Genomic DNA, 24,528 nt, shown 5'->3' with positions numbered 1-24,528 from the left:
GGGAAGAAAATAGTCTAGGTCTACAATGTGGACTAGTCTCCCAATGTTGGTCAGGAGATGTTGGGCAAAATCCATTGCACCAAAAGATCATGGGACAAAGAAGCAATGGTTACTTTCCTCTGAAATGGCCAACAGTTGTCTGGATCTGTCTCCAGTGCTAAGTGGAGCACACAAGTCTCTTGAAATCTGGAGACACATCACCCAAAGTTTACTTGATTATTTTAAGTCCATATGAGGCTTCTCTGCCTCCGTAATTCCTCCCTTCTGCTCAGTTCTCCAGACCTCTGCTTTGTTTTCTCCTTCAGTGCCCCCATATTTTTATGAGATGTATGTCAAAGGTTCAGTACCAAGCTTCTCAACATCAGCTCATATGTGCCCAAAGTGGGCAATCCAAATCACTCAAGTGAAGTTTGCATCGCACAGTTGTCAGCAGAAGAAACATTTGAACCAGGTTGCTTTCCTCTCCCTCGGACCTGCTACAAGGTTCTTCCACTAGTCAAAACTGACTTGTAACAAATGTGCCATTTATGGTCCTTGCCTCTCCAAAGTGAGAACAATTGTGATAATTCTGTGCCATTGCAGCAGCTTTTTAAAAGTTATCTTCCTGTTGGAACTGATGGAATGTTTTTCTGTTTTTGGTGCTTTGATGCTCCCACTGTTTTTCTATTGCTCTTGTTTTGTAATGTCATTTCCTGCTGTGACTTTTGTCTTTGATGAGATGAAGCAGGTTAAATAAGGACTAAAGAAATAAGGGCCTGATCCGATCCAATTTTCCAGTGCTGGTGTAGCCATGCCAATGAGGCATGCACTGCTCCTGTGGTACGGAGGCCTCCTCAAGGTAAGGAAATGTTTGTTCCGTTATCTCGGGGCTGCATTGTGGTTGCACCAGTGCTGGAAAGTTGGATAGGATTGAGCCCAAAGATGGTCCAGGTACCAGCTCAGAGCCAGTTAAAGGGGTCAAGCTGTAGTGCAGGAAAGCATGGCAGGAATAGGTTAGCCAGATGGATCAGTGGATGATCTCTGTGGCCATTAGCTAACTCCTACCCCACCCAGTAGCAAGTGGTTATCTAGGTATGCGGTAAATGGGACTCCTTCACCCTTCTAAGAAACCCAGGTGAGTGTTGGCTTGGATGAATTAGTTTGAACAGCCTTGCCATTCCGGTCCCTGTAACTTGTTCATCCACAGCCCATCTGGTCCATGGGAACCTGAAAAGAAGTCTGTGAAGTCTCTCTCTCTCTCTTGCGCACACACAGAGATTGGCTGATAATCTTAAGAAGTGCTTTCACAACCTTTCCCTTCTGTGCTCCTTTTACCTGCTCTATGGGGGAAAGGATGCTGGCCACAGGCAGGTCGGGAAAGCAGGCAGAGCCTGCAGGAGAGGGAATAAATGGAAGGCTCTCTTGACCAATAGAAAAGGAGTCCTGTGAGAGGGAGGTGGGCACCTCAGCCCATGGGAGGCAAGGACAGGGAGTGGTGGTAAGTGGGCAGAGGGTGGGCAAGCCAGAGCAATGACTCTCCCCCAGGATAAAGGGGGGGAGCAAGAAGGGGGAGGCGTGAATGGAAGTGGGGCACAGGGAGCCAGGCTCCCCCACCACTCCTGACCTAGGCCTGAGGGGGCAGAATGGTGGGCTCGTCCAGGTGAGGAGCAGTCATGTTGGTTGAACCCAATAAACCTTGTCTAATTATTACCAATTTAATAGGGGTTTTTTGTGCACAGGGGAGTGCAGTTGCCTCTGGTCCACGACAATTCCATTTCTGCCTCAATGGCCAGCAATTTCATGAAGGCTGGGACCCTCCCCCCCAACTGGACTGGCCCCAAATGCAACTCCTAGTCCTGCAGGAGCCTGGCTCTTGCAGGCCTTGCCAACTTGCCTCTTTTGCAAACACGTCCCCACTGGCAGGTGTTTGCAGAGGGTGTCCCGTGGCTGTCCCTGCAGCAAGAGAGGCTTTGCCACTCGCTGCCACCTCCTTCCTCAGCCCATGCCTTTTCTGGAGGGCTGGGCTGCTGCTCAGTTCTGCCTTGCCTCTGGCACACTGCTGCACCCCAACCATCTCCACTTCCAGTGGAGGGCGGGCAGGCAGGCAGGGCGGAGCAGTGCTCAACAGGACAGTGTCAGTGGTATCAAGTGCCAGATGCCACACTACGAAGCACCACCAGCGGAAAAGTTTTTGCAAAGGTGGGGTATAAATGTAATGAAAACAAAGCAGGCACATGCTGAATCCAGGCAGGTTTACTGCTGATTCGATGTGGTTTTCTTTTTCTACCCAGCAGGGGAGTCACGCTGACCATAAAAGGATGGAAGCCCATCATGCCTGTGTGGCTACCACTGCTTTAGGGTTTACATGCAGACAAACAAGGAGGACTCCGCCAAGCTTGTTAATAATTTCTGGAAGGTGCCCTGGAAGAGGAGGACAATGAAATGTTTCACGTGCTTGAAAAAAGCCGGCACTTTATTAACAGTTGGTAACTAATAAATATATTACTGACAGCCAATAAATTATTACAATCAGAATTAAAATAGCTAGTAAACTAAGGCCAGACATTCACACTCCATACAGAAGGACAGTTATTAGAGATCAATTGAACACGCAACTAACTGGCACAAGTGAGGAAGCTTCAGTGCCCCGTCGTGTGTGCAGTTAATGGGGAAAAAGAGGCGGCAGAAAGGCTGGGAAGCCAGTGAGGAGAGAGAGTGAGCGTGGCTGGCAACGATGACTAGGAGACAGAGCTGCTCCGTCTCATGAGGGTCACTGCCATGTGAGAAGCAGGCTTCTGAGGGCAAGCCCCTGGCTGGAGCCACCCGTGGGACTGGGTGCTCTGTTTGCAGTGTGTCCCCTGAGCCAGCTGCCAAGGCCAAGTGGCTTGGTACTCACAGGCAGGCCAGCACAGATGAACCGATAGCCACCCAACGCCACTGGCTCCTTCCTTCCCACTAAACGCCTCACTGGTGCAATTACTGATTCTCTGACAAGGCTGAATCTGTGGAGAGCTGGATCAGGGCCACTGGGTTTAATCCTAATTCAAAGGGCCCATCCTTTGGATGAGACTCAGGAGGAGAAAAACGGAGGAGCAAATACTATTTTCAATTAACATTTCAAGCAAAAGGCTGCGTTGTAGGATTCTGGCTGGTTCTGTGGGCTGCAACCCAATTCTGCCGGAAAGGGAAGAGATCCAAGGGCAAAAGTGTTCCTGATAGAAAAACAGTTTCTTTGCTTTTCGAGGAAACCCATTCAGACAAAAGCAGCTGCTTTGGGAGGAGTTTGAAAGCTCCTGGAGGGGGCTTTGAGTTTGAAAGCTCAAGGAGTCCTGGAGGGGCTGCTCCAGCGCCACGTCAGGCTTCAAGATGGTGGGGACGTCAGGACCCAGCCTGAGGGAAGTTCAGGCACGCAGGCTGGGTGAACACCCTCATTCAACAAAGGAGATCTGTGTGCCAAACTGGCTTGTGCACACCCAGACTGTGGCTCCATATGCACATCTCAGTACACATTCATATTGCAATACTCTTTAGGTTCTGGACCACATAAAAGTGGTCAGCACATCATTTTTTGTGGATGGGGATGTGCATCACTATTGATGTACTTGTTGGAGATCATGGGCAAAACACAGAGATAGCAGAAGTGCAAACCGGCAGCTGCAGCGTGTGGTGCTCAGAGCACAGGGGAGAACGCCAGAAAAAGGAGGCAAGGCCCAGGGAAGTCCCAGCACCAGAGGCTATTTACAGGCAGTATTGACAAGTAGAAGGCAGTTCTAGAAATCGGCAGTCAGAGGCAGTCCAGCAAACAGTCCAAGTGGTCAGCAAATCTCTGGCCAGCAGAGATTCAAGCAGCAACTCACTCCTACAACCCGCACAGTGGAGTGTGCTGGTTGGACATTTATACTCCTGTCAGCCAATGGGGGGCGCCATGACCTCATCACTGAGGAATGTCATTGCATCATCCTGGGCGGGGATTGCATCAGCTTTCCCCATCTCTCCTTGTTCTGTGCAATGACTCAGCACTTTGCCCTGATTGGTCCTTGCCCCCTTGTCTGACAGGTATGCTTACATTTGGCACACACATCTGCAGTCTGGTAGGCCTGCCTTTTCCAGCCACCAAATTGCCTTGCTGTATGGGGCACATACTGTAACAGCACTAAACCAATGAGAAGCTGCACAGACACCCCTCGGCCTATGCTGCTTAGGGTTGACAAAGTGCCACAGGCCATGTGTGAAATTATCCCCCTTTATCTATGGGTACAACAGAGGCTGCCTCTGTTGCTGTTCCTCCAACTCCCACGGCCTGAAGTGTGGAAGGGCAGACAGAGGTGGCCTCTAGTCCAGTGTTTCCCAAACTGGGTCGCGACCTGACTAGCAAAGTGTAGAGCCCGATAAAAAGTGAAACGCAGCCACACACGTGTTTACTCATGAGTAGGAGATCTGATGAATGCAGGCACCGAAAAACACTCGCGAAGGACGTCCACCCTTCAAGCTGACAAGAAACATGTATTGAGCCCGATGAAAACTGAAACGGAGCCACACTCGTGAGCAGGCCTCAGCCCACTATGGGCGAGGACTGAACTGCTGGGCAATTTATTTTCTCACTAGATAGTGTAAGGAAAGAATATGCTTGGCAAACACACTTGCTTCATAAGGTATGATTAATCTTAATGGATTCTTCCATGTTCAGGACTGATGCAAGATCTGCCAGAATCTTAGATGGGGTGCCAAATGTCAGTGCCCCTTTCCCAAAGGTGTGCCAGCAAGAGAAGAAGCTTGGTCATCTTCTGCATCCTTTTCCTTCTCCTTTGCCACGGTCACTGCTACTTCCACTGTCCTTGAATTTGGCAAAAGGGAATTGGAGTGGAAACTGGAAGCAGAGGAGAGGAAGTAAAGGCTCAGCCCTAGAACTAAGTCCCATGGAGCTAAACGGGACTGACTTCTGACGAGACACGCACAGGATTGTGCTGCTTGTCTGCTAGAACATCTCCGACACGAGATCACAGCTCTCCTCTCTCCCACTGCCCTCTTCCTTTTCAGATCCATCAAAAGCTGGAGTGGCAGCAGTACTGGTTGAAGAGGTGACCGAGGCAGATGTAGGCGGTAGCATCTCCTGCTAACCTACTGCCTGATCTACGGTGACCGTCTCCATGTGCCTTGTGGGTGGGCTGTCTTTGTAATTGCTGAATTATTGCGACATTAGTACTCTAGGAGTAACTAACAGTTCAGAATTTGCACAGTATTGACAGAACTGCTATCTGTGAATATGGAGCTGACACAGAAAGTTGCAATTCTGCCAGAACACAGAAAAAGGACAGAAAGCAGGCACAGAATTCAGCTTCCTAAGATCAGAAAAAATTCAGTCCTGACTGCCAGGACTGCTGAGATACGCTTGAAAGTGTGTGTATGCAGGCAATCCCTGCAGTGGCAGACCTCCCGAGCCCCGTGCCCTGGGCAAAGCTCTGCGATGGGCCCTCCTGCACAGAAATCCGCCCTCCCCTCTCACCTGAGGCCCACAGAGCCTTGCGCAACCCCAGCCTGGGTTGGGGAAACTCCCCGAGGCCTCCCCAGCGCTATAAACTGTTCTTCTGGGAAACTGGAAGCACAGTTTCTGACCCCATCAGGAGCCTCAGGGAGGCGTCTGTGGGGTCCTACAGGCTGGCACCCAGGGCCTCTGCCCCATCAGACAAAACGGGAGGTCCGCAACTGCACCCCGGTAGAACACGCAGAAGCCAGAAATTGAGCTAAACATGATTTTCAGTGGTGGTGGGTGCAGGCCCAGTGTTGTTGCCCCTCCCCTTAATTCTGGTAAGATGAGAATTATGCAAAAAAACTTTTAAAATATACCATTATGAAAAAAATAAGAAAAAAATCAAATTTGCAGTATCTAGATTTCTTGGCACAGACTTTGCATGGACTGAGTGCAGAATTTTAACATGTGTTCCCTTATATAGGAACTAAGGGCCCAATCCTAACCAACTTTCCAGCACCTGTGGAGCCACACTGCAGCCCGGAGGTAAGGAAACAAATGTTCCCATACCTCGAGGAGACCTCTGTGACTGTCTCCCCACCATAAGATGCAGCACATGCCCCAGTGGCATGGCTGCACCGGCCCTGAGATGGAAATCCCATTATAATATTTACATGGGAATCACAGGATATTTCATGGCTGAAAGGAGCTCACCGGCCCTTTCTGAACATGACACTGTTTTGGGGGATTAATTTGATGATGAATGTTGATTAATTACTATGTTGAATAAAGCATGCAAAAGGTCTGCCAGTTGGTGGGGGCGGCCCCAGGAGTGGGGGGGGCCAACACAGTGCACTTGCGCAGGGTCCCCCCCTCCGTCACACTCACCACCCAGCCATGGTGACTGCAGCTGTGGCAATCCCTGGCGCCAATGGTGCCGTACACAACGTGCGGCACCTGAAAAACAGTTGGTGGTGACACGATGACAGCACCACCAGCTGCTTCTGGGGAGACAGGATGCAGGGCCAAGCGAATGCAGGAGTGGCGGGAAGGCCAGCACAGCAACCTGCTCACTGCACAGACGACTCCATGCCGGGGCAATGGAGGCAGCCCAGGGCCCCTCCAAAGGGCAGGGCCTGAATTGGCCAAATTGCCCTAAGGCCAGCCCGGGGGGGGGAGGGGGAGGCAAAAATAAAAACAGTGGAATGAACTTATCTGTGCTGGAGTCTGGTGATTATAAAATGAGGAGTCTGGGTTGATGTTTTGGCACAATTGCAAGAACACGGAAATGCCCCTGGCATTCAGCTGTGGCCTGGTACAACAAGGATGAACAATACATTGCTTCTTGCAAAACAGGAATGAATTAGGAGTCTCCACTAGTGCCTTTGTAAAGGTTGTTAGAAATACAACCTATGAACTGCTCTTCAACTCCTTAAATCAGTAAGACGAAAAGGGGCCCGTATCTTGAAAGAGCATTGTCAGGAATCGCTCATAATTCATATTCTTAGTAATCCGCTAAGAAATTTCTCAAGTGTAAGACAATGGTGCCCAACCCGTGGCCCGGGGCCACAGGTGGTCCGTGAGACCCCAAGAAGTGGCCTGTGAGGTCTCAGGAAAAAAAAAAAAAACTTATCACCTTTGATCACCAGGGTCTCAGCAAGTGAATACCCCCCATAGACCCGTGAAGTGTCAGCTATGGCTGTACGTAGTACGTTTTGTGCCCTCTCAGGTGCTCCAGTTCTTACTGAAGTGCCAGCTATGGGAGGGTCCATTCTCCACCCTTTCTGGTAGTCTGTGGAGGAGTGGTCACCCGACAAGATGCTTCCCCATGAACCACCAGAGGGGGCGGAGAATGCCCCCTCTCCCCACAGCTGGCATTTCCAGTGCCTTGCCAAATGCTCTCTCACGGGGCACCAAAGTGAATTGCATTTTCTGGTGTAGGAGAGGAAACAGAAAGCTTTCCACATGTGCTGCCTCTGACGCATCTTTGGTATCACCTAGCAGGACAAAGTTCTAACAATACAGTCCTGGAATGAGCTGGAATCCCTAGCATGTGTGCACTGCTGAAACAGAGACGCCTGCGTTGGCTCGGTCATGTCGTGAGAATGGATGATGGCCGGATCCCAAAGGATCCCAACTCGTGCAGGGAAAGCGCCCTACAGGTAGACCACAGCTGCGAAACAAGGACATCTGCAAGAGGGATCTGAAGGCCTTAGGCAGTGGCACTCAAACTTTTCCGGCCGGTGGCTCCCTTGACCCCCGTGGCTGTTGGCCATGACTCCCCATCATGTTCCTGAGGGCTGGAAGTGATGTCATTAAACAGGAAGTGGCCAGAAATATTAACTATATTAAATATAATATTATAATATTATATTTATTATAATATAATATTAAATATATTAACTATATTAATATTAATTATATTAATCATATCATTAATTAAATGTAGATCCTAAAAATACATTATTAATACACAGCAATATACATGCTTTATAAATGATCAGCTGCTGATCACTGTTGGAGACAGGATGCTGGAGTAGGTAGATTTTGTCTGGTCCAGGAAGACTCATTTTTTTTTAACTTTGCAAGCATACCAACAGAATTGTTTTATCAAATGAATTTTGTGAACAACCAGTTTGACCAACATTACGCACACGCACCCCTGTGGACCCCAATCCAACTAGTCATTTCTCCATTCTCCTTGGATAGGATTGAACCCTTTATTAATTTAATGAAATTAAATTTTTCCAGCAGCTGGTGGGGAAAACAAAAATAGACCATGAAAATCTATCAGAGCTGATAAGGGTTTCGTCAGGAAGCTGATTTGTCTCCTATACTAGGAGATGCACAGTTCAAGAATATGCATGTCTACTCAGAAGTAAGTTCCATTAGAGTCAATGGGGCTTACTCCCAGGTAAGTGTGGATAGGATTGGGCTGGCAATCACTTCATCAATGGCTGATAAGTATTCCCTTCAAATAGCAAGATTCATCACTTTAAAAATACAGCCTTTCCTCTTCAGTCAAACTACAAAATTAATCAGTCACTTTAAAAACAGTCCCCTTTTTCTGCTCCTGGCCAAGTAAAGTGTGTGCTTCTCTCTCTCTCTCTCTCCCCCCCCCTTTGCCAACTGCATGGAAACAACTTTAAGACCCCTGGTGACTGGTCAAATAGGAAGCGTTTTATTTGGGGAGGGGGAGGAAAGCGGGAAGGTCTGAAGATCAAAAGGGGGGAGTGGAAGAGGGAGGGGTTGGAAAGAGAGATTTCACTTTGATGAGAATCGATCCCAGGCTGGGAACTAAGAACCAACCAGACAAGGATCAGCGAGGGTTAAGGACTGCAAGCTGAGCAAGCTTTGGAAACACAGAAGGTGGCAGCCTGGAAGAGGAGGGAGAAGAGGGCGGGGCGGCAGCAGCCACTCTTGCAGTTCCTCTAGGAGCAACTCCTGTTTCTTCTGCTTTAAAAAAAAAGCGCAGATGATGGGCTTGTATTCTGCCCAGGGGTGTGACTGAATTGCTGGGAGAGGACATCCTGCACCTCCCCTTTGAGTTCCTGGCGCCTCCCTAAAGAGCCACGCCTCACAGTTTGAATAACACTGACCTTAGGAATGGACCTCAACAGGTGGGAAACCCTGGCCTCTGAGCGGCCCACTTGGAGGCAGGCTGTGCAGCATGGCCTTTCCCAGTCTGAAGAGACACTTGGCCAACAGACTGAGGCAAAGAGGCAAAGAAGGAAGGCCCACAGCCAGGAGACACACCAGGGACAGACTACATTTGCTCCCAATGTGGAAGGGATTGTCACTCCCGAATTGGTCTTTTCAGCCACACTAGACGCTGTGCCAGAACCACCATTCAGAGCGCGATCCTTTCGAGACTGAAGGATGCCAATGAATGGGAATGGAAGGGGTTGCATGTGGTCCATGACAATTCCAATGTTTGCCTCAGTGGTCTGTGGGCTTCTAAAGGTTGGGAACCACTGCTGTAAGAGCTGTCTGGAGCTGGAACCATCTGGCTTGTGAGCTCTCCCCCACTGGAGGTTCTCAAGCAAATACTGGATGGCCACCTGCCAGGGCTGCTGAGGTAACTGCCTGCACTGAGCAAGAGGTTGGACTAGATGACCTTGAAGGTGAATGATGCTAACAATGGGGGACTGACAGAGAAGGAACGAGCCTATGGCAGAGGGGAGGTCAGAACTGGAGAATGCCTGGATCAGAACTCCATTAGCAGCACTTCCCAGTTTTCCAGGGCCCACAAGGCCCCTTGTGCTGCCAAGGCTTCTGGAAGCGACTGGTGAGGAGTTCATTGCCAGTTGCTCCTGGGGTCAGAGACCTGGATGCAACACTGCCAAGGACAGGAAGAGGCTCAGGGCCGGCTGGCAGGCCTTTCCAGAGCACGAAAACTGCGCCCAAGAGCTTGGCCGGCTAAGCGAGCCCTTGGCAGTCTCACGCTGTTGTTTTGCAGCCAGCTGGCAAGTGGCCACCACACCCTGCAGGGGGCCTTGCGATGTCCCAGCGTGTTGTGATACACAGTCTGGGAACCCTGCCTTTAACTCTGACGCCCGCTGAATACTCATCTCAACCTTTCTCCTTGTCCCCAGAACTATCAACTTCTATTTCCCATACTTGCTCCAGCCTGTAACATGCCTCCCTTTTCCTCCTTTACGCCCTTTTAGGATTCCCCTACACAAACCACAGCAGGCACTTGCCTATAAGTCAATCTCACAGAGGGCAGGTTTTGAGCCCCAAATCACGGAATTTTCCATCACCCTCGGATAAGTCGGGGGTTAAACTTAAGGGGGTGTCTGACTATAGTTTTGTCTGGTTTTACCCGAGGCCAGATCCTGAAAAATAACCTACCAGTAATTGGTACCCAAGAACTGTACAGTCTCGAATTTATTGAAAACATAGTAGAAGACCATAAAGATACCTTTTTTTTCTTTTTAAATTCTGGTCTTCACCACCTGTTTGCAAACACTATCAGAGTAAGTGCACTGTAAACAACATACCAGTAAAACAGTGGTTCCCAATCTGGGGTTCCCAAGGGGCACTCAATAGTACCTTTAGGGGAACTTGAAAAAGAATGGAATAATGGCAGAATGCAGGAAGTGCTCCAGAATGCCTTGCAGGGCCAGCAAGGCAGGAAGGGAGGTAGCTAGATGGCTGTGAAAGCCCCACCAATAGCTAGTTTTTGGTCATCAATTCATGTATGAACCATTGATTGAAAACTAGCGCAGTAAAAAAGCTAAAACATAATATGGAAAGTGATCAATCACCCAGAATTGTTCAGGACACTTCTGGTGCAAAACAGTGCAAAGGCAGAGTCTTCTGTTCTTCAAACAGATAAAAAGAGAAAATACTGTGATGAATACATGAAGTCTGGGTTTTCATAGAGAGGAGATGATGACTTGTATTATTAATTACAAACATTAGCTAATATGAAGGGTACAATTTATGGGAATAGGCTGCCAAGGGATATGCAAGTGAAAAAGGTTGGGAACCACTGCAGGAGATCCATGAATCAAATCCACCTTTAAGGTGCCTGGTGTGTTAAGCCAGTTGCTCTACATATAACATACAACTTGCAACACATAACTGGGACTGTGCAATTCACAGCAGAGAGATGAGCAAGTGCAGTTGCATATAGTTGCAACCCTTTTTACTCAGAAGTAGACCCACTGCTTTCCATGGATGTTATTTGTAGGTAATGGTGCACTGACCTGTAGCCTGGGACTTTGTTTCAAACGGAAAGGATGACATCCTGGTGTTGAAAAAACAGACCTCTGCCCAATGCGAGCATTTGCAAGGCAGAGTGAGGCTGCAGCAGCATTTGCAAGATGGAATAACTGTTGCTTGATTTCACTGGAAGCCTTGAGCCCTTTTTCAGGAGCAGAATAAAAGGTTAACTTGGGCTGGAATTTCTCAGGGAGGTAACCATAGAAATTAACAGCCCTCTAAAGATCTCTGCATTTCTTCTAATGATCAAGAGTTGCTTGAACCTCAGAGATCAGGTGAGGTGATGATCTAAGCTTGATTTCTTGGCAAAAATTTCTCGCCCTGTAGGCAAGTGTCTACAGTAGTTCTGTGCAATAAATGCAGATTTGCTTTGCATTCGTTGCATTTAATCCTCATATCTTAATTCACTCCTGCTGGAAGATACGGCATTTTCCAAGCAGGATAGCTGGGAAAACAAGCAGTTCGCAAAGCTTCTATTCCCCAGCAATGCCCTTGCAGACGCAGGGATTTTCTGTTTCTGCTGGTGCAGGCCTTCCCACCAGCGCTGCCGGCTCCCAAGCAGTCACAGATGTGCTTGGCGGCACTCGAGGCGGGTGCAGGGGCCTCTGCGTGGAAGAGCCAGCACTGAGGATTCTGCTGTCAGACGTCATCAACGTGTGTCACGTCCACACCAGAGCTCGGGGAACTGCCAGATCTGAATTGGCTTCCAAAGCCCCTTCCAAATATTATCTGGGTGTGCAAATATTCAGTTAACCCGCATTCTGCAGAAAACACTCCACAGTGACTTGCAATCACTGAGTCCAGGTGGCACCAGATGTCGTTTATCCACATTCAACCAAATCAGGAAATGCCCCAAACAGGTGATTTTGAATCCTGATGCCACATTTCAGAAACCTCACCCAAAACATTGCCCAAGGGTTTATTTTCATCCAATATCCTTTTGCTTTTCAGAATTGAGTCTTAGGTCTACCAGAAATACCAGGTCGAGTTCCCCCCGTCTGAGATGAATTGTCACCACTTCCCCAAGTGCAGCACGTGTCCCCTGCCCTTTTTTTCTCCAAGCACAAGTGGCATCCAGTCACTCTGGCCAGAGAACGCTCTCTGCCTGCAGAGCTCTCTCTGACAAAGCCCGGTAGCAGAAGAGGAAAAGACAGAGCGGGAAGATCTTCTCCAGCAGGGGTTCTCAAACTTTTAGGGAGATTTACTCCCTTAATAAGTCTTTGCGGGGAGAGGTGAGGGCAGCAATACGATCCCCAGGACTGCATTGCTAAGGAGGGCGCAGCAATGCTTTCGCTTACTTTCACTATTCTAGGGCTGCTGGAGGCTCCAGGAGGTGTGGGGAGTCCCATGCAGCCCTCTGCAGCCCCCCCCCCCATGCTTGGAATGTTGTGAAATGAGTGAGCACAAAGCGAAGAGGAAATGCTTTGTGCTCACTTATTCTGCAATGTTCCAAGCATCAGGGAGCCCTGCAGAAGGCTGTGCAGGGCTCCCTGCACCTCCTGGAGCCTACAGTAGTGGAAGTAAATGAAAGCACCCCCCCTTTTCCCTCTTAGCGACTCAATCCTGGGGATTGCGCTGCTGCCCTTGCCCCTTAAAGGTTCACCACCCCTTTACACAAACTGGTGGGTCGTGACCCGCCAGTTTGAAAAGCTCTGTTAAGAGCATCTCCTGGGAGACATTTTGGGCTGCCACCACTCTAAACACCTCACTTCTGCTTCCTATGCTTTGTCACGGAAGTGCTGTGGAGGGGGTTGAGGCAGAGGGGCAACAGCAATGCAAGCTACTGCCGTCACTTGTAGAAAAAAGGGGTACCGAAAGGCAGCTCCTCAGGCAGGATCAGCAAGAGAGCCGGTGGGCCACCTGGCTGGAGCATCACTGTCACCTCTGCTAATCAGGCACTTGGAGAGGCCAGTCTCATCTGTGGTCAGCCAGGGGACCACAATGTGTTCACCCAGAACGTCACCACACACACAACTAACAAGAAACTCAGTGAAAGTGTCTCAGAACTCAGTCCTACTGCATGATGAAACAGCATGGCTCTCATTTCCTTTCAAGCCCTTCTTCACAACCCCACTGATGCTAAGCCCTCAATGGCAGATAGAAATCTGAGATGTCCCTTGAGATCTGATGCATTCGTTTTGTTTAAGTACAAATCCCAATGTCTAAATCCCATACAGAGTAGGACTTTTAATGTTCACATGTGGGTGCAATTAAACGTGGCCTTGCTCAAATTCAGTGATCAATTTGTTGTATTTGATCTGGATCCTGAGTCTCCAGCCAGTGTTGTAAAACCAAAGGAGCAGTTTGCATCTCAAAATCCCCATTTCCGAATTTGCCTTCTAGAAAGTTCACATTCTAATTATCTTTAGGTCACATTTGCCTTGCTCTAATGCCCACTTCCTTAATCCCTAGACTTGAGGCTGGGGCTTCCTCTCCTCTCTGACTTCCACTTATTTTCTCACCTTCACACTCCCCCTCACCATACTAATCCTGCACCTGCCTTGCTGAGACCACAGAGATCTTTCTTTCTTTCTTTCTTTCTTTCTTTCTTTCTTTCTTTCTTTCTTTCTTTCTTTCTTTCTTTCTTTCTAGTTCAACTTAGGGTCAAACTTACATGTGATGTGACACCTATTATTCTGGCTAACAGGTTTATTTTTAATTGAGTTAGCAGCAGCTGGATCAGGGCCCCCAGTGGTGGTGGTGTGGGGAGGGCCTTAATTCTACTGGATGATCATGGTCCCAATCTGGATCACTCCTGACATGCTGCACCAATGGGAGCGGCTTTCCCTTGTCATGTGACAGCTGACAGTGCCTGGGGGACCCGTGGCATTGGGCAGGGTTAGTGCCCCCTCCTCACCCCACCGTTTCAATTCATACAAGCCTTTGATCAAGCTGAGATTTACCCAACTAAAAACAAGTCCGCTTTAGTCCTTTATGTCACGTGTTACCTTCTGAGTGACCAAAAATCAGTTAAGTTTCTGCAAGCGTAGATGAAAAGTGGTCAAGAGCACATGGCAGCTCCAGCTGTTGAGGGGTCTTAGGGCAATAGGGATGCTCCCTCCCAAATGCTTTGGAAAGGGCTCAGGCACCCCCAGGCCAGCTGACCCTCTACAGATGTCAGCACAGTATGCTACATATTGATAGGCATTTGGGGTTCGATGCAACCTCCACCAAAGGTCTTGGAATTGTTTCGTTTCCTCAGCCTGCCACTGCTAGTTGCAATAAAAACCTCTTGATACAACAGGCAGGCACAAGATCGTGTCTGCCATTCGTCACTTGATTTTTCTCTGTAAACTGTTTTGTGAACTTTTTGTTGACAAGCAGTATAACAACAACAACAACAACAACGTGCTTGGGAATAGCCACAGACAAGCCAAGCTAACACCCCCACCCCAATGCCTGAGTGACACAGCAAATGCCAGCCCCTTGCCTGGAGGCAGGCTGGTCACAGCCCCTGCCATTCCTCCTCTCAGTCCTGGGGGAGGACAAGACACTGGAAGGGGCTCCACACTTCCTCTTCCACTCTGCTCCCTTCCTCCTCATCTAACCCGGGGAAGAGGGGAGGAGAAGTGGTGGGAGTGGTGGAGCAGGCATGCCCATCAGTCTGCTGCCTGAGACCAGCCTCGCCCACAGATCTTATGCTTCAGTACCACAGTTGCCCTTGGAATGAGAGCTGGTCCTCTTGGCAGCTCTGGCCTTGCTAGAACTCCCAGTAGCCACTGCAAGCAAACAAAACCAGGAAAACAGGCCCTTCCATGCTCAGCCCTCTCCAGTCTGTGCCTTCCCACAAGGTGGTACCTGCTCCTAGGTGGTGGAATTCCCAGTCTTGCTGGTTTCCATACCCCGTGTCTGTCCACTCCTGGTAGTGTTCACTCTGTCTACTCGAAGGTAGTGAAGTGCTGCCTGTTCCACGCGCAGGGCCAGCTAGGCAGGCGGAGATCAGGGGTCTCAACGCGTGGATGAGACAGTGGTGTAGGGAGGAGGGGTTTACATTCGTTAGGCGCCAGGGAACGTTTTGGGAGAAGCGGGACTTGTACAAGAGGGACGGGCTCCACTTGAACCAGAATGGAACCAGACTGCTGGCGCATAACATTAAAAAGGTGGCAGAGCAGCTTTTAAACTGATCCCTGGGGGAAGGCCGACAGGAGCCGAGGGGCATCCGGTTTGGGACTCCTCATCTCTATGGGATGAGGATGGGGAGGTTAGAGAACAACAAGACAAAGGCAGAGTAGAAGAAATTGGGAATGGTAGCCTGATGGGATGTGATAGACGGTTGGCACAATGAGATGATGCGGAGACAAAGGAGCGAATAAGCAGCCCATCCTGGGGCATTCCATGTACAAATGCTTTTATGCAAATGCCCGAAGTCTCCGAGCAAAGATGGGAGAACTGGAATGTCTGGTACCAGGGAAAACATTGACAAAGTGGGCATAATGGAAACTTGGTGGAATGCAGAGAATCAGTGGGATACTGCAATCCTGGGCTATAAACTCTACAGGAGGGACAGGCAGGGGCGTGTTGGAGGTGGGGTGGCCCTTTATGTTAAGGAAGGGATAGAATCCAGCAAAGTAGAGATTGAAGGTGGGTCTGACTCCACTGTAGAATCTCTGTGGGTTAAATTGCCAGGCCTGAGGAGTGATGTAATACTGGGGGAGTAATATCGTCCTCCAGACCAGAAACCGGAAGGGGACCTTGAAATGAGGAAACAGATCAGAGAGGTGAAAAGGAGGGACAGGGTTGTAATCATGGGGGACCAATAATCCTCATAAAAGGAGACTTAGAGATGGCAGAGAAATTAAATGAATTCTTTGCATCTGTCTTCACGGCAGAAGACCTCCACTCTGAAGACCTCAGGCAGATACCGCTGCCCGAACGGCCCCTCCTGACTGAGGAATTAAGTCAGATAGAGGTTAAAAGAGAAGATGTTTCTAACCTAATTGATAAGTTAAAGATCAATAAGTCACTGGGCCCTGATGGCATCCACCCAAGAGTTATTAAGGAATTGAAGAATGAAGTTGCTGATCTCTTGACTAAGATATGCAACTTGTCCCTCAAAACGGCCACGGTGCCAGAAGATTGGAGGATAGCAAATGTCATGCCTATTTTTAAAAAGGGAAAGAGGGGGGGGGGGACTCAGGAAACTATAGGCCAGTCAGCCTAACATCTATACCGGGTAAGGTGGTGGAATGCCTCATCAAAGATAGAATCTCAAAACACATAGATGAACAGGCCTTGCTGAGGGAGAATCAGCCTGGCTTCTGTAAGGGTATGTCTTGCCTCACAAACTTTTTAGAATTCTTTGAAAAGGTCAACAGGCATGTGGATGCGGAAGAACCCGTGGACATTATATATCTGGACTTTCAGAAGGCGTTCAACACGGTCCCTCACCAAAGGCTACTGAAAAAACTCCACAGTCAGGGAATTAGAGGACAGGTCCTCTCGTGGATTGAGAACTGGTTGGAGGCCAGGAAGCAGAGAGTGGGTGTCAATGGGCAATTTTCACAATGGAGAGAGGTGAAAAGCGGTGTGCCCCAAGGATCTGTCCTGGGACTGGTGCTCTTCAACCTCTTCATAAATGACCTGGAGACAGGGGTGAGCAGTGAAGTTTGCCAAGGTGGTGGTGGCCAAGTTTGCAGATGACACCAAACTTTTCCGAGTGGTGAAGACCAGAAGTGATTGTGAGGAGCTCCAGAAGGATCTCTCCAGACTGGCAGAATGGGCAGCAAAATGGCAGATGCGCTTCAATGTCAGTAAGTGTAAGGTCATGCACATTGGGGCAAAAAATCAAAACTTTAGATATAGGCTGATGGGTTCTGAGCTGTCTGTGACAGATCAGGAGAGAGATCTTGGGGTGGTGGTGGACAGGTCGATGAAAGTGTTGACCCAATGTGTGGCGGCAGTGAAGAAGGCCAATTCTATGCTTGGGATCATTAGGAAGGGTATTGAGAACAAAACGGCTAGTATTATAATGCCGTTGTACAAATCGATGGTAAGGCCACACCTGGAGTATTGTGTCCAGTTCTGGTTGCCGCATCTCAAAAAAGACATAGCGGAAATGGAAAAGGTGCAAAAGAGAGCGACTAAGATGATTGCTGGGCTGGGGCACCTTCCTTATGAGGAAAGGCTACGGCGTTTGGGCCTCTTCAGCCTAGAAAAGAGACGCCTGAGGGGGGACATGACTGAGACATACAAAATTATGCAGGGGAGGGACAGAGTGGATAGAGAGATGCTCTTTACACTCTCACATAACACCAGAACCAGGGGACATCCACTAAAATTGAGTGTTGGGAGAGTTAGAACAGACAAAAGAAAACATTTCTTTACTCGGCGTGTGGTTGGTCTGTGGAACTCCTTGCCACAGGATGTGGTGATGGCATCTGACCTGGATGCCTTTAAAAGGGGATTGGACAAGTTTCTGGAGGAAAAATCCATTATGGGGTACAAGCCATGATGTGTATGCGCAACCTCCTGATTTTAGAAATGGGTTCTTATGTTATGTCAGAATGCCAGATGCAAGGGAGGGCACCAGGATGAGGTCTCTTGTTACCTGGTGTGCTCCCTGGGGCATTTGGTGGGCCGCTGTGAGGTACAGGAAGCTGGACTAGATGGGCCTATGGCCTGATCCAGTGGGGCTGTTCTTATGTTCTTATGACATCAAGGCAACATGCAGGGCACTGCCTGCTGTTACACATGCTTACGTTAGCAAAGTGCACTCAAAACTGCTGCTAACAAGTGACAGGGGAGCCCTGTGAAGTGCTGCGGGACAAACAACAACAAGCACCTTTGCAACACCTTAAAGATTAACCAAAAATTTGTGGGCTACTTTCCATGTCATCTGATGCATGAAGTTTTATCTTCAGTTGGCAGGTAGATACATAAGTGGGGACAGAGAAACTGTCTGAAATCTCTCCAAACTGGCAGAATGGGCAGCAAAATGGCAGACGCGCTTCAATGTAAGTAAGCGTAAAGTCATGCACATTGGGGCAAAAAATCAAAACTTTACACATAGGCTAATGGGTTCTGAGCTGTCTGTGACAGATTAGGAGAGAGATCTTGGGGTGGTGGTAGACAAGTCGATGAAAGTGTGTGGCGGCAGTAAAGAAGGCCAATTCTATGCTTAGAAAAGGTATTGAGAACAAAACAGCTAATATTATAATGCCGTTGTACAAATCTATGGTGAGGCCACACCTGGAGTATTGTGTCCAGTTCTGGTCGCCGTATCTCAAAAAGGACATAGTGGAAATGGAAAAGGTGCAAAAGAGAGCGACTAAGATGATTACTGGGCTGGGCCACCTTCCTTATGAGGAAAGGCTATGGTGTTTGGGCCTCTTCAGCCTAGAAAAGACATGCTTGCGGGGGACATGACTGAGACATACAAAATTATGCATGGGAAGGATAAAGTGGATAGAGAGATGCTCTTTACACTCTCACATAACACCAGAACCAGGGGACATCCACTAAAATTGAGTGTTGGGAGAGTCAGGACAGACAAAAGAAAATATTTCTTTATTCAGCATGTGGTTGGTCTGTGGAACTCCTTGCCACAGGATGTGGTGATGGTGTCTGGCCTGGACACCTTTAAAAGGGGATTGGACAAGTTTCTGGAGGAAAAATCCATTACGGGTTACAAGCCATGATGTGTATGCGCAACCTCCTGATTTTAGAAATGGGCTATGTCAGAATTGCAGATGCAGGGGCGGGCACCAGGATGAGGTCTCTTGTTATCTGGTGTGCTCCCTGGGGTATTTGGTGGGCCACTGTGAGATACAGGAAGCTGGACTAGATGGGCCTATGGCCTGATCCAGTGGGGCTGTTCTTATGATCTTGGCATGTCCCTGCTTGCAATCAAGTATTGATCTGCCTCATGTCTGGACCTCATTCCACCTTCATATGGACTCTCACTGGCTCCAGACTCCGAAATCAGCCCCCATGAGCCTAACCATGAGCTATGCGGGTAGCTGTGGTACCTGGCAAAGCAACTGAGGGAGTGCCGCACAACACCTTCTTTCTGCTTGATTTTCTAAATTGCCACTCCTCTGCCCTATTTTGTAGTTAACACTATATGGCAATAAAAGAAGAACTAACATTTTAGGCTTTTAGCTCTCAAGTAACCACAGAAAATGAGTGTTAATGCTAGGTCTGTTTCTGGCTAGTTGCCCCTTTGCTTCCTAACTGGTCAGGACGCTGCACGTCACACATTATGGGCTCAGTTCAGAAGCAGATGATTCCTCTGGTGAAGAGACAACACCCTGCATGGAACCAAAGAAATACGCTCATCTCCCGTCTTCTCAGGTGTGCCTCTAACGTGCTACATTCTCACGGCTTCCAGTTCATTGCTAACATACACCTTGAAAATATTTTCTGCCCAAATACCCTGAATCCATGACTGATTCATAAGAATGCAAGAGAAGCCCTAATGAATCAGGATAAAGGCTCACCTAGACTAGCACAGTAGCCCACCTGATGTCCCAAAGTCCACAAACAGAAGAGAAACAGCGGACCCTCTTCCACTATGGCTCCCTTGCAGTTGGTATCAAGAGGCAGACTCTATTGAGCCTGCAGGCAGCCAGGCTGTGTAGCAATCCTGACTCAGGACTGCCACTGACAGATCTGTCCTCAATGATCCCACAGTGATTACTGGTGGTCTTTTGTAAGATGAAGCTTGCAAGTGTAACCTATGAACATTTTTCATGAACTGGTGTACTGGAATTGCGGCAGATCCACAAGGAGATGGGATGTGGTGTCTGCAGTAGCCCCTTTAAGGGTGAAGGCCTGGGCTTTTAGCAGAGGGTGTGCTGCACAGCTGCAGCCACTTGAAGGCAATGAAGTCCCTAGTGATATAAGGAGCACCTGAGCAAGGAAGGGCTTGTGGGTTGTAGTGGAGGAGGGAATGGCTTGCTGGCTGACTTTGTGGCTAACTGGACTGCTAACTCATGGACTGACTTACGGCTCTGCGTTTTGGACTGAACTTCTGGCTTACTGGCTATTGACTTATGGACTGACCCACGACTCTGCTAATGAACCAACGGACTGCCTAAGGACGTACTGGACTGTCAGACTGATTATCTGGCTCACTGACTAATGGATTAACCAATGGACTACACAAACAGCCTGCTGAGGTGCTGCTGCTATACTTGGAAGGATGGCTGCCTTAAGAACTGGCAGGAGGGACCCTGCAGATCTACAGGCAAGCCACTTACTGGTCTCCTTCCTGCTGGTGCTGGACACAAGTAGTTCTTCTGCTAGATCTATCAGTGGTTAAGCTGGGGGAACTAATCAGCTTAAAGTGGGCATAGGATCCCTAGACAAAGCTCCGACCAGGGAGCTTGTCAGAACAGCTAGCAATAAGACTGCCAGAGGGTCAGGCACATGAAAGTTGACCACAAGGGGCATCATTATAGAATACGTAGATTGTTAAGACAATACTGTTGGTTTATGGCACACGTAACAATGGCATTTGGGTATGATGAATCAAGTCCACTAAAGCCTATTACAGTCATGGAGAAAGGCAGCAATCCCTCTGCATGGTTGAACAGTAGGCGCAAGGAAGGCGAGATCTGTGAGGCAGAGAGAGGAATGTGCTCCTCTTCTTCCACCACCTGCATGGATTGGTGCCCATGTACTAGGGATTGATCAAGCACACAGTGTGTGAATGATCTTCACAGATACACACTTTCTTTTTGCAGAATGGAGATTTCTCATCAACTCTAATCCAACAAGGATATATGCATCACACAAAACTTCACCATTCCTACAATGCAGTTTGGAACACAAGAGTTACTACCAATGAACCCCCAAGAACTGCCTCAGGAAAAAAACAACTGATCAGGTAACAATCAGAAGGGGTTATAGGGGGAAAATGGCTACAAAGCTACAGGGATTCAACCTGTTTCAGGCTTGAGGCAAAAACGTATCAGTCATGCGAATCTATTTGGCCAGGGGCTTTCACACATTTGACCTTCACGGACCTGTTTCGTGGCTCTTGGGGAACCCCCAGGTTTGGTCCAATCCACCACTATGTCTGAAATGGCCCCCCTTTTTTGTCTACGTGCACACTTGCAACTCCTGTGGCTGTCTCCTCCACTCTTTTCCTGCTTGCTCCCGTGTCACAAAAAGCTTGGCATGGCCTGGAGGGCAAGAGGAAACGGGTGGAATGGGCTGGCCTAGTGCCTGCACCCCAGGATCACCACTCTGCAATCCACACACTTCCTCTTCGCTTAATCCCCAGGCGCTCCCCTCGACCTGTCACTCCTTCACCTGAGATACTTGAGGCACTTCACCAGCGGGCAGGCCCTGGGAACACCTGCAATTCTGGAGCATCGTGTACAGGCAGTTGATGCAGAGTGTCTACTGAGGCACGGGACCCACTGCTGCCACCCAGAAGCTGAATCTCTCTTGCAGCAGCACAGGGGAAGAGTGGTGATGGCGGACAAGAGGTCTTTCAGAGCAGTTCTCTGCCTTGCTAATCTCATTGAAGATCCCAACCAAAGTGGCCGAGAAGCTCCATGGTTTGAACACCATTGCCTTAGGTTATTCCAGAATACTTGGGCTGCAATCCTATACTCGTTTACCTGCAAGTAAGTCCCAATGGGCTTTCCTTCTGAGTAGACACAGAGGATTGACTTCTTAGTAACTTCTTCTCTAACAGGGCCTGTTCTATTAAGAGAAGCTGACAAAAGCTTTACTATCTGACTGCTTTGGGCATCCGGTTAATTGCCTGTAAAATTAAAACAAACCAAAACCAACTCTTTGACTTCAAGCCAACTCCTATGACTGTCAGCTGGACTGTTCACTAAACTTTGGGACAGAAACTGGGGTCGGAATGACTCTCAGGAAGGTCAAAAGGGGGGAGATGGGAAAGTTCCCGATGTACTCATGGTTTCTGTTCTCACACGTCATTGTGTTCCAATTGTCATGTTGAGGCCAAACCGTTCCAGTTTTGGAGGGGTGCTCTGAAAAACAAACAGCTTCCTGTGACTTTGCTGAACCCCTATTGCAGTGCTTCTCAAACTCCCTGGGAGAGTCTGAGAGCCACCAAGTCTTTTCCTCAGCAGGCAGAGGCTGGATGCAGGTGCCTCTGATCTGGGTGCAGGGCACGCTGCCACTCACCGCTGCCTGCAGCAGCCTCCCAGGGGTCAGGGGAGCCGCACCAGTCTCAGCAGGGCTCCCACGCAGCTCAGAGCCCTCCAGAAGGCCACTGCGACCACTTACGGTTTTGCGATCGGGAAATAGGAAGTGGTCGTGATGGTCTTTTGGAGGGCTTTGCTCTGCCCGGGGAGCCCTGCTGAGGCTGGCGCCAGGCTCCCTGAACCCCTGGGAGGCTCCTGCAGGCAGCACACCCTGCACCCAGACCAGAGGTGCGATGCTGGGCACTGCGTCCCTGCCTCTTAAGGGAAAACAGCACAGGGCTCTCAGACAGGGTGTCGCGATGCCCCAGTTTGAAAACTACTGCCCTGTTGGGTGAGGTTCAGTACTGGCTCCCATTCCAGAAACAGAATGGTCAAGAAAGTCACAAAAGTGTTTTTAAAAAACAGAGAGAAGGGAGTAGAATTTTCAGCCAAGATGTGAAGAGTCAGGACAAGGAGGAGGCTGCTGTTTCTTTCAGAGGAAGCTGCTGCCTAGCAAGGCATCCCACTGGGTCAACACCGATTGGAAACCACTTTCCAGAGGTTAGGGCAGGGGTTGTCCCCAGCCTAGCCCGGAGAAACCAGAAGCCAAGGACCTTCTGTATGCCAGGGCTGCGCTCTACCACCGAGCTGCAGGCCACTTTCCTCTTATTCAAGAGGACCAAAAGGCCACGGCAACTTCTCCCTCAATGTGTGCACGGTGGAATGTCTGTGGCTGCAGACCCCGTGTTGGGATAAATGCACATTCACAAGACTGTGGTCACCACATAAATACTGACGTAGGAGATTGGCCACGTTGGGACATGTAGCTGTATGGAGGGGTGTAAATTAGGATGGAGGGGAGCACTGTTCCCTCCAAGGGGTCTCTGCCAGTGTGCAGGCCCCTTCAGCAGCTATGGAGTGTCATGACCCAGTGCAACGCCTGCTCCAGACATTCAGCGATGAAGTCATCACTGAACTTCCAGGTTGCGCTGGGCAGAGCTCAGCTGGCAGGGGCGTGGCTGTGCTGCCATCCACTTGAGCGGGAACAGTGCTGGGAAGTGGGACAAGGTGAGGTCGACAGTGAGAGTGCTTCCCAAGGTGGGAGGGAAAGAGAAAGGAAAGGGAGGGTTTTAGTACAGTCCACAGCCACGCAAATTGTTGGCAATGATGACGTCAGTTACAGCATCAAAGACAAACTGGATGTTATTGGTGTCAGTGGCGCAAGTGATGTGCGTGTAGATCTCCTTGTCGGATGACTTGTTCTTGCTCTCGTATTGAGACTGGATGTAAGTCACAGCTTTGGAGAAAGAGCTGGGTCCTGCAAGAAAGAAACACATACGCCAAGAGTGTCTGTTTTGAAGCATGAAAAAGCCTGCCTCCCCCTCCCCCACTGCTCCTGCCCGGCCGTGCTCCCTTCCAGGGGTATGCTGGAGGGGGAGGGGAGTTCCCACAGCAGGAGCAGTGATGTTATCAGCAGGAGGGCGAAGATGCTGTCTTCAAAACTTTTTCAAAGCACCTTAGCTTAGAAGAAACACCAGGAGGCCAGCTGAGAAAGCTGCTTAGGATGGCGATTGTCTTTCCCGTGGGTTGCCTCAATATGTAGCTCAGGTTGCAATCCTAGGCAAACGGACCTGGGAGAAAGTCCTGCTGAACACAATGGGATTTCCTTCTGAGTAAACACGCAGAGACTAGCTCTCTGATAGACCTCCTGTTTTCTGAGAGAGTTTTTAATTCCAATGTTTATACCTTTCTTTCAAATTGTTGCAACCCAGTCCAAGAATCTGTGAACGACATGTTATGTTCTTAAACCAAGAATTAGAAATTTCAAACTAGGAATAAGTGCCAGGAGAAGAAAATGTCTGAATGAAGAAATTTGAAGTTGACTTAATTTTTTTCTATAGCCTTAGTGAAGCATGGCGAGGGGACGTGTCATGGTGAGTACCTGTGATTCAGTTTACCATGAGACCACTCCACCCATCTGATGCCAGGATGAGACCAGAGGTCTTGCAGGACTCCAATTTGGGGTCTTTGCAAAACTCACGTTAGGGAAGATCTCATGGTCAACATCCTGGTGTACAGAGGCAGTTCTGGGGCTTTCGCTGCCCAGGGCTGCTTCCCACTTGGCCGCCCCGCTCCCTGACCAGCAAGTAATTGCAGTGACATCATCACATCGCCACAATCGCTTCTGGAATCGTGCTGGGAGTTGAAGCCGCACTGGGTGCCATTCTGTGCTGCTCAGGACCA

At 49.2% G+C, this 24,528-nt stretch overlaps 1 protein-coding gene across 4 annotated transcripts in view; it reads right to left on the bottom strand.

The window, feature by feature from the left end:
• GNAO1 (G protein subunit alpha o1) overlaps positions 1 to 24,528 on the bottom strand; it is a 199,857-nt gene that overhangs the window by 7,898 nt on the left and 167,431 nt on the right. The window contains exon 8 of one of the 4 annotated variants that reach the window (XM_066636985.1): positions 23,482 to 23,602. The exons of 1 other annotated variant lie outside the window; for it this stretch is intronic. In XM_066636985.1, coding sequence (XP_066493082.1) covers positions 23,482 to 23,602 — 121 coding nt within the window. Of the gene's footprint in view, positions 1 to 22,483; positions 23,603 to 24,528 lie in introns of those variants that run through there. 2 more of the 4 variants (XM_066636982.1, XM_066636984.1) reach the window with 2 other exon arrangements.

The sequence above is a fragment of the Tiliqua scincoides genome, chromosome 9 (genome assembly GCF_035046505.1).
Source record: "Tiliqua scincoides isolate rTilSci1 chromosome 9, rTilSci1.hap2, whole genome shotgun sequence".
Taxonomy (NCBI): Eukaryota; Metazoa; Chordata; class Lepidosauria; order Squamata; family Scincidae; genus Tiliqua; species Tiliqua scincoides.
Note: the sequence above shows the minus strand (reverse complement) of the source record. Positions and strands in the feature narration are given on the sequence as shown.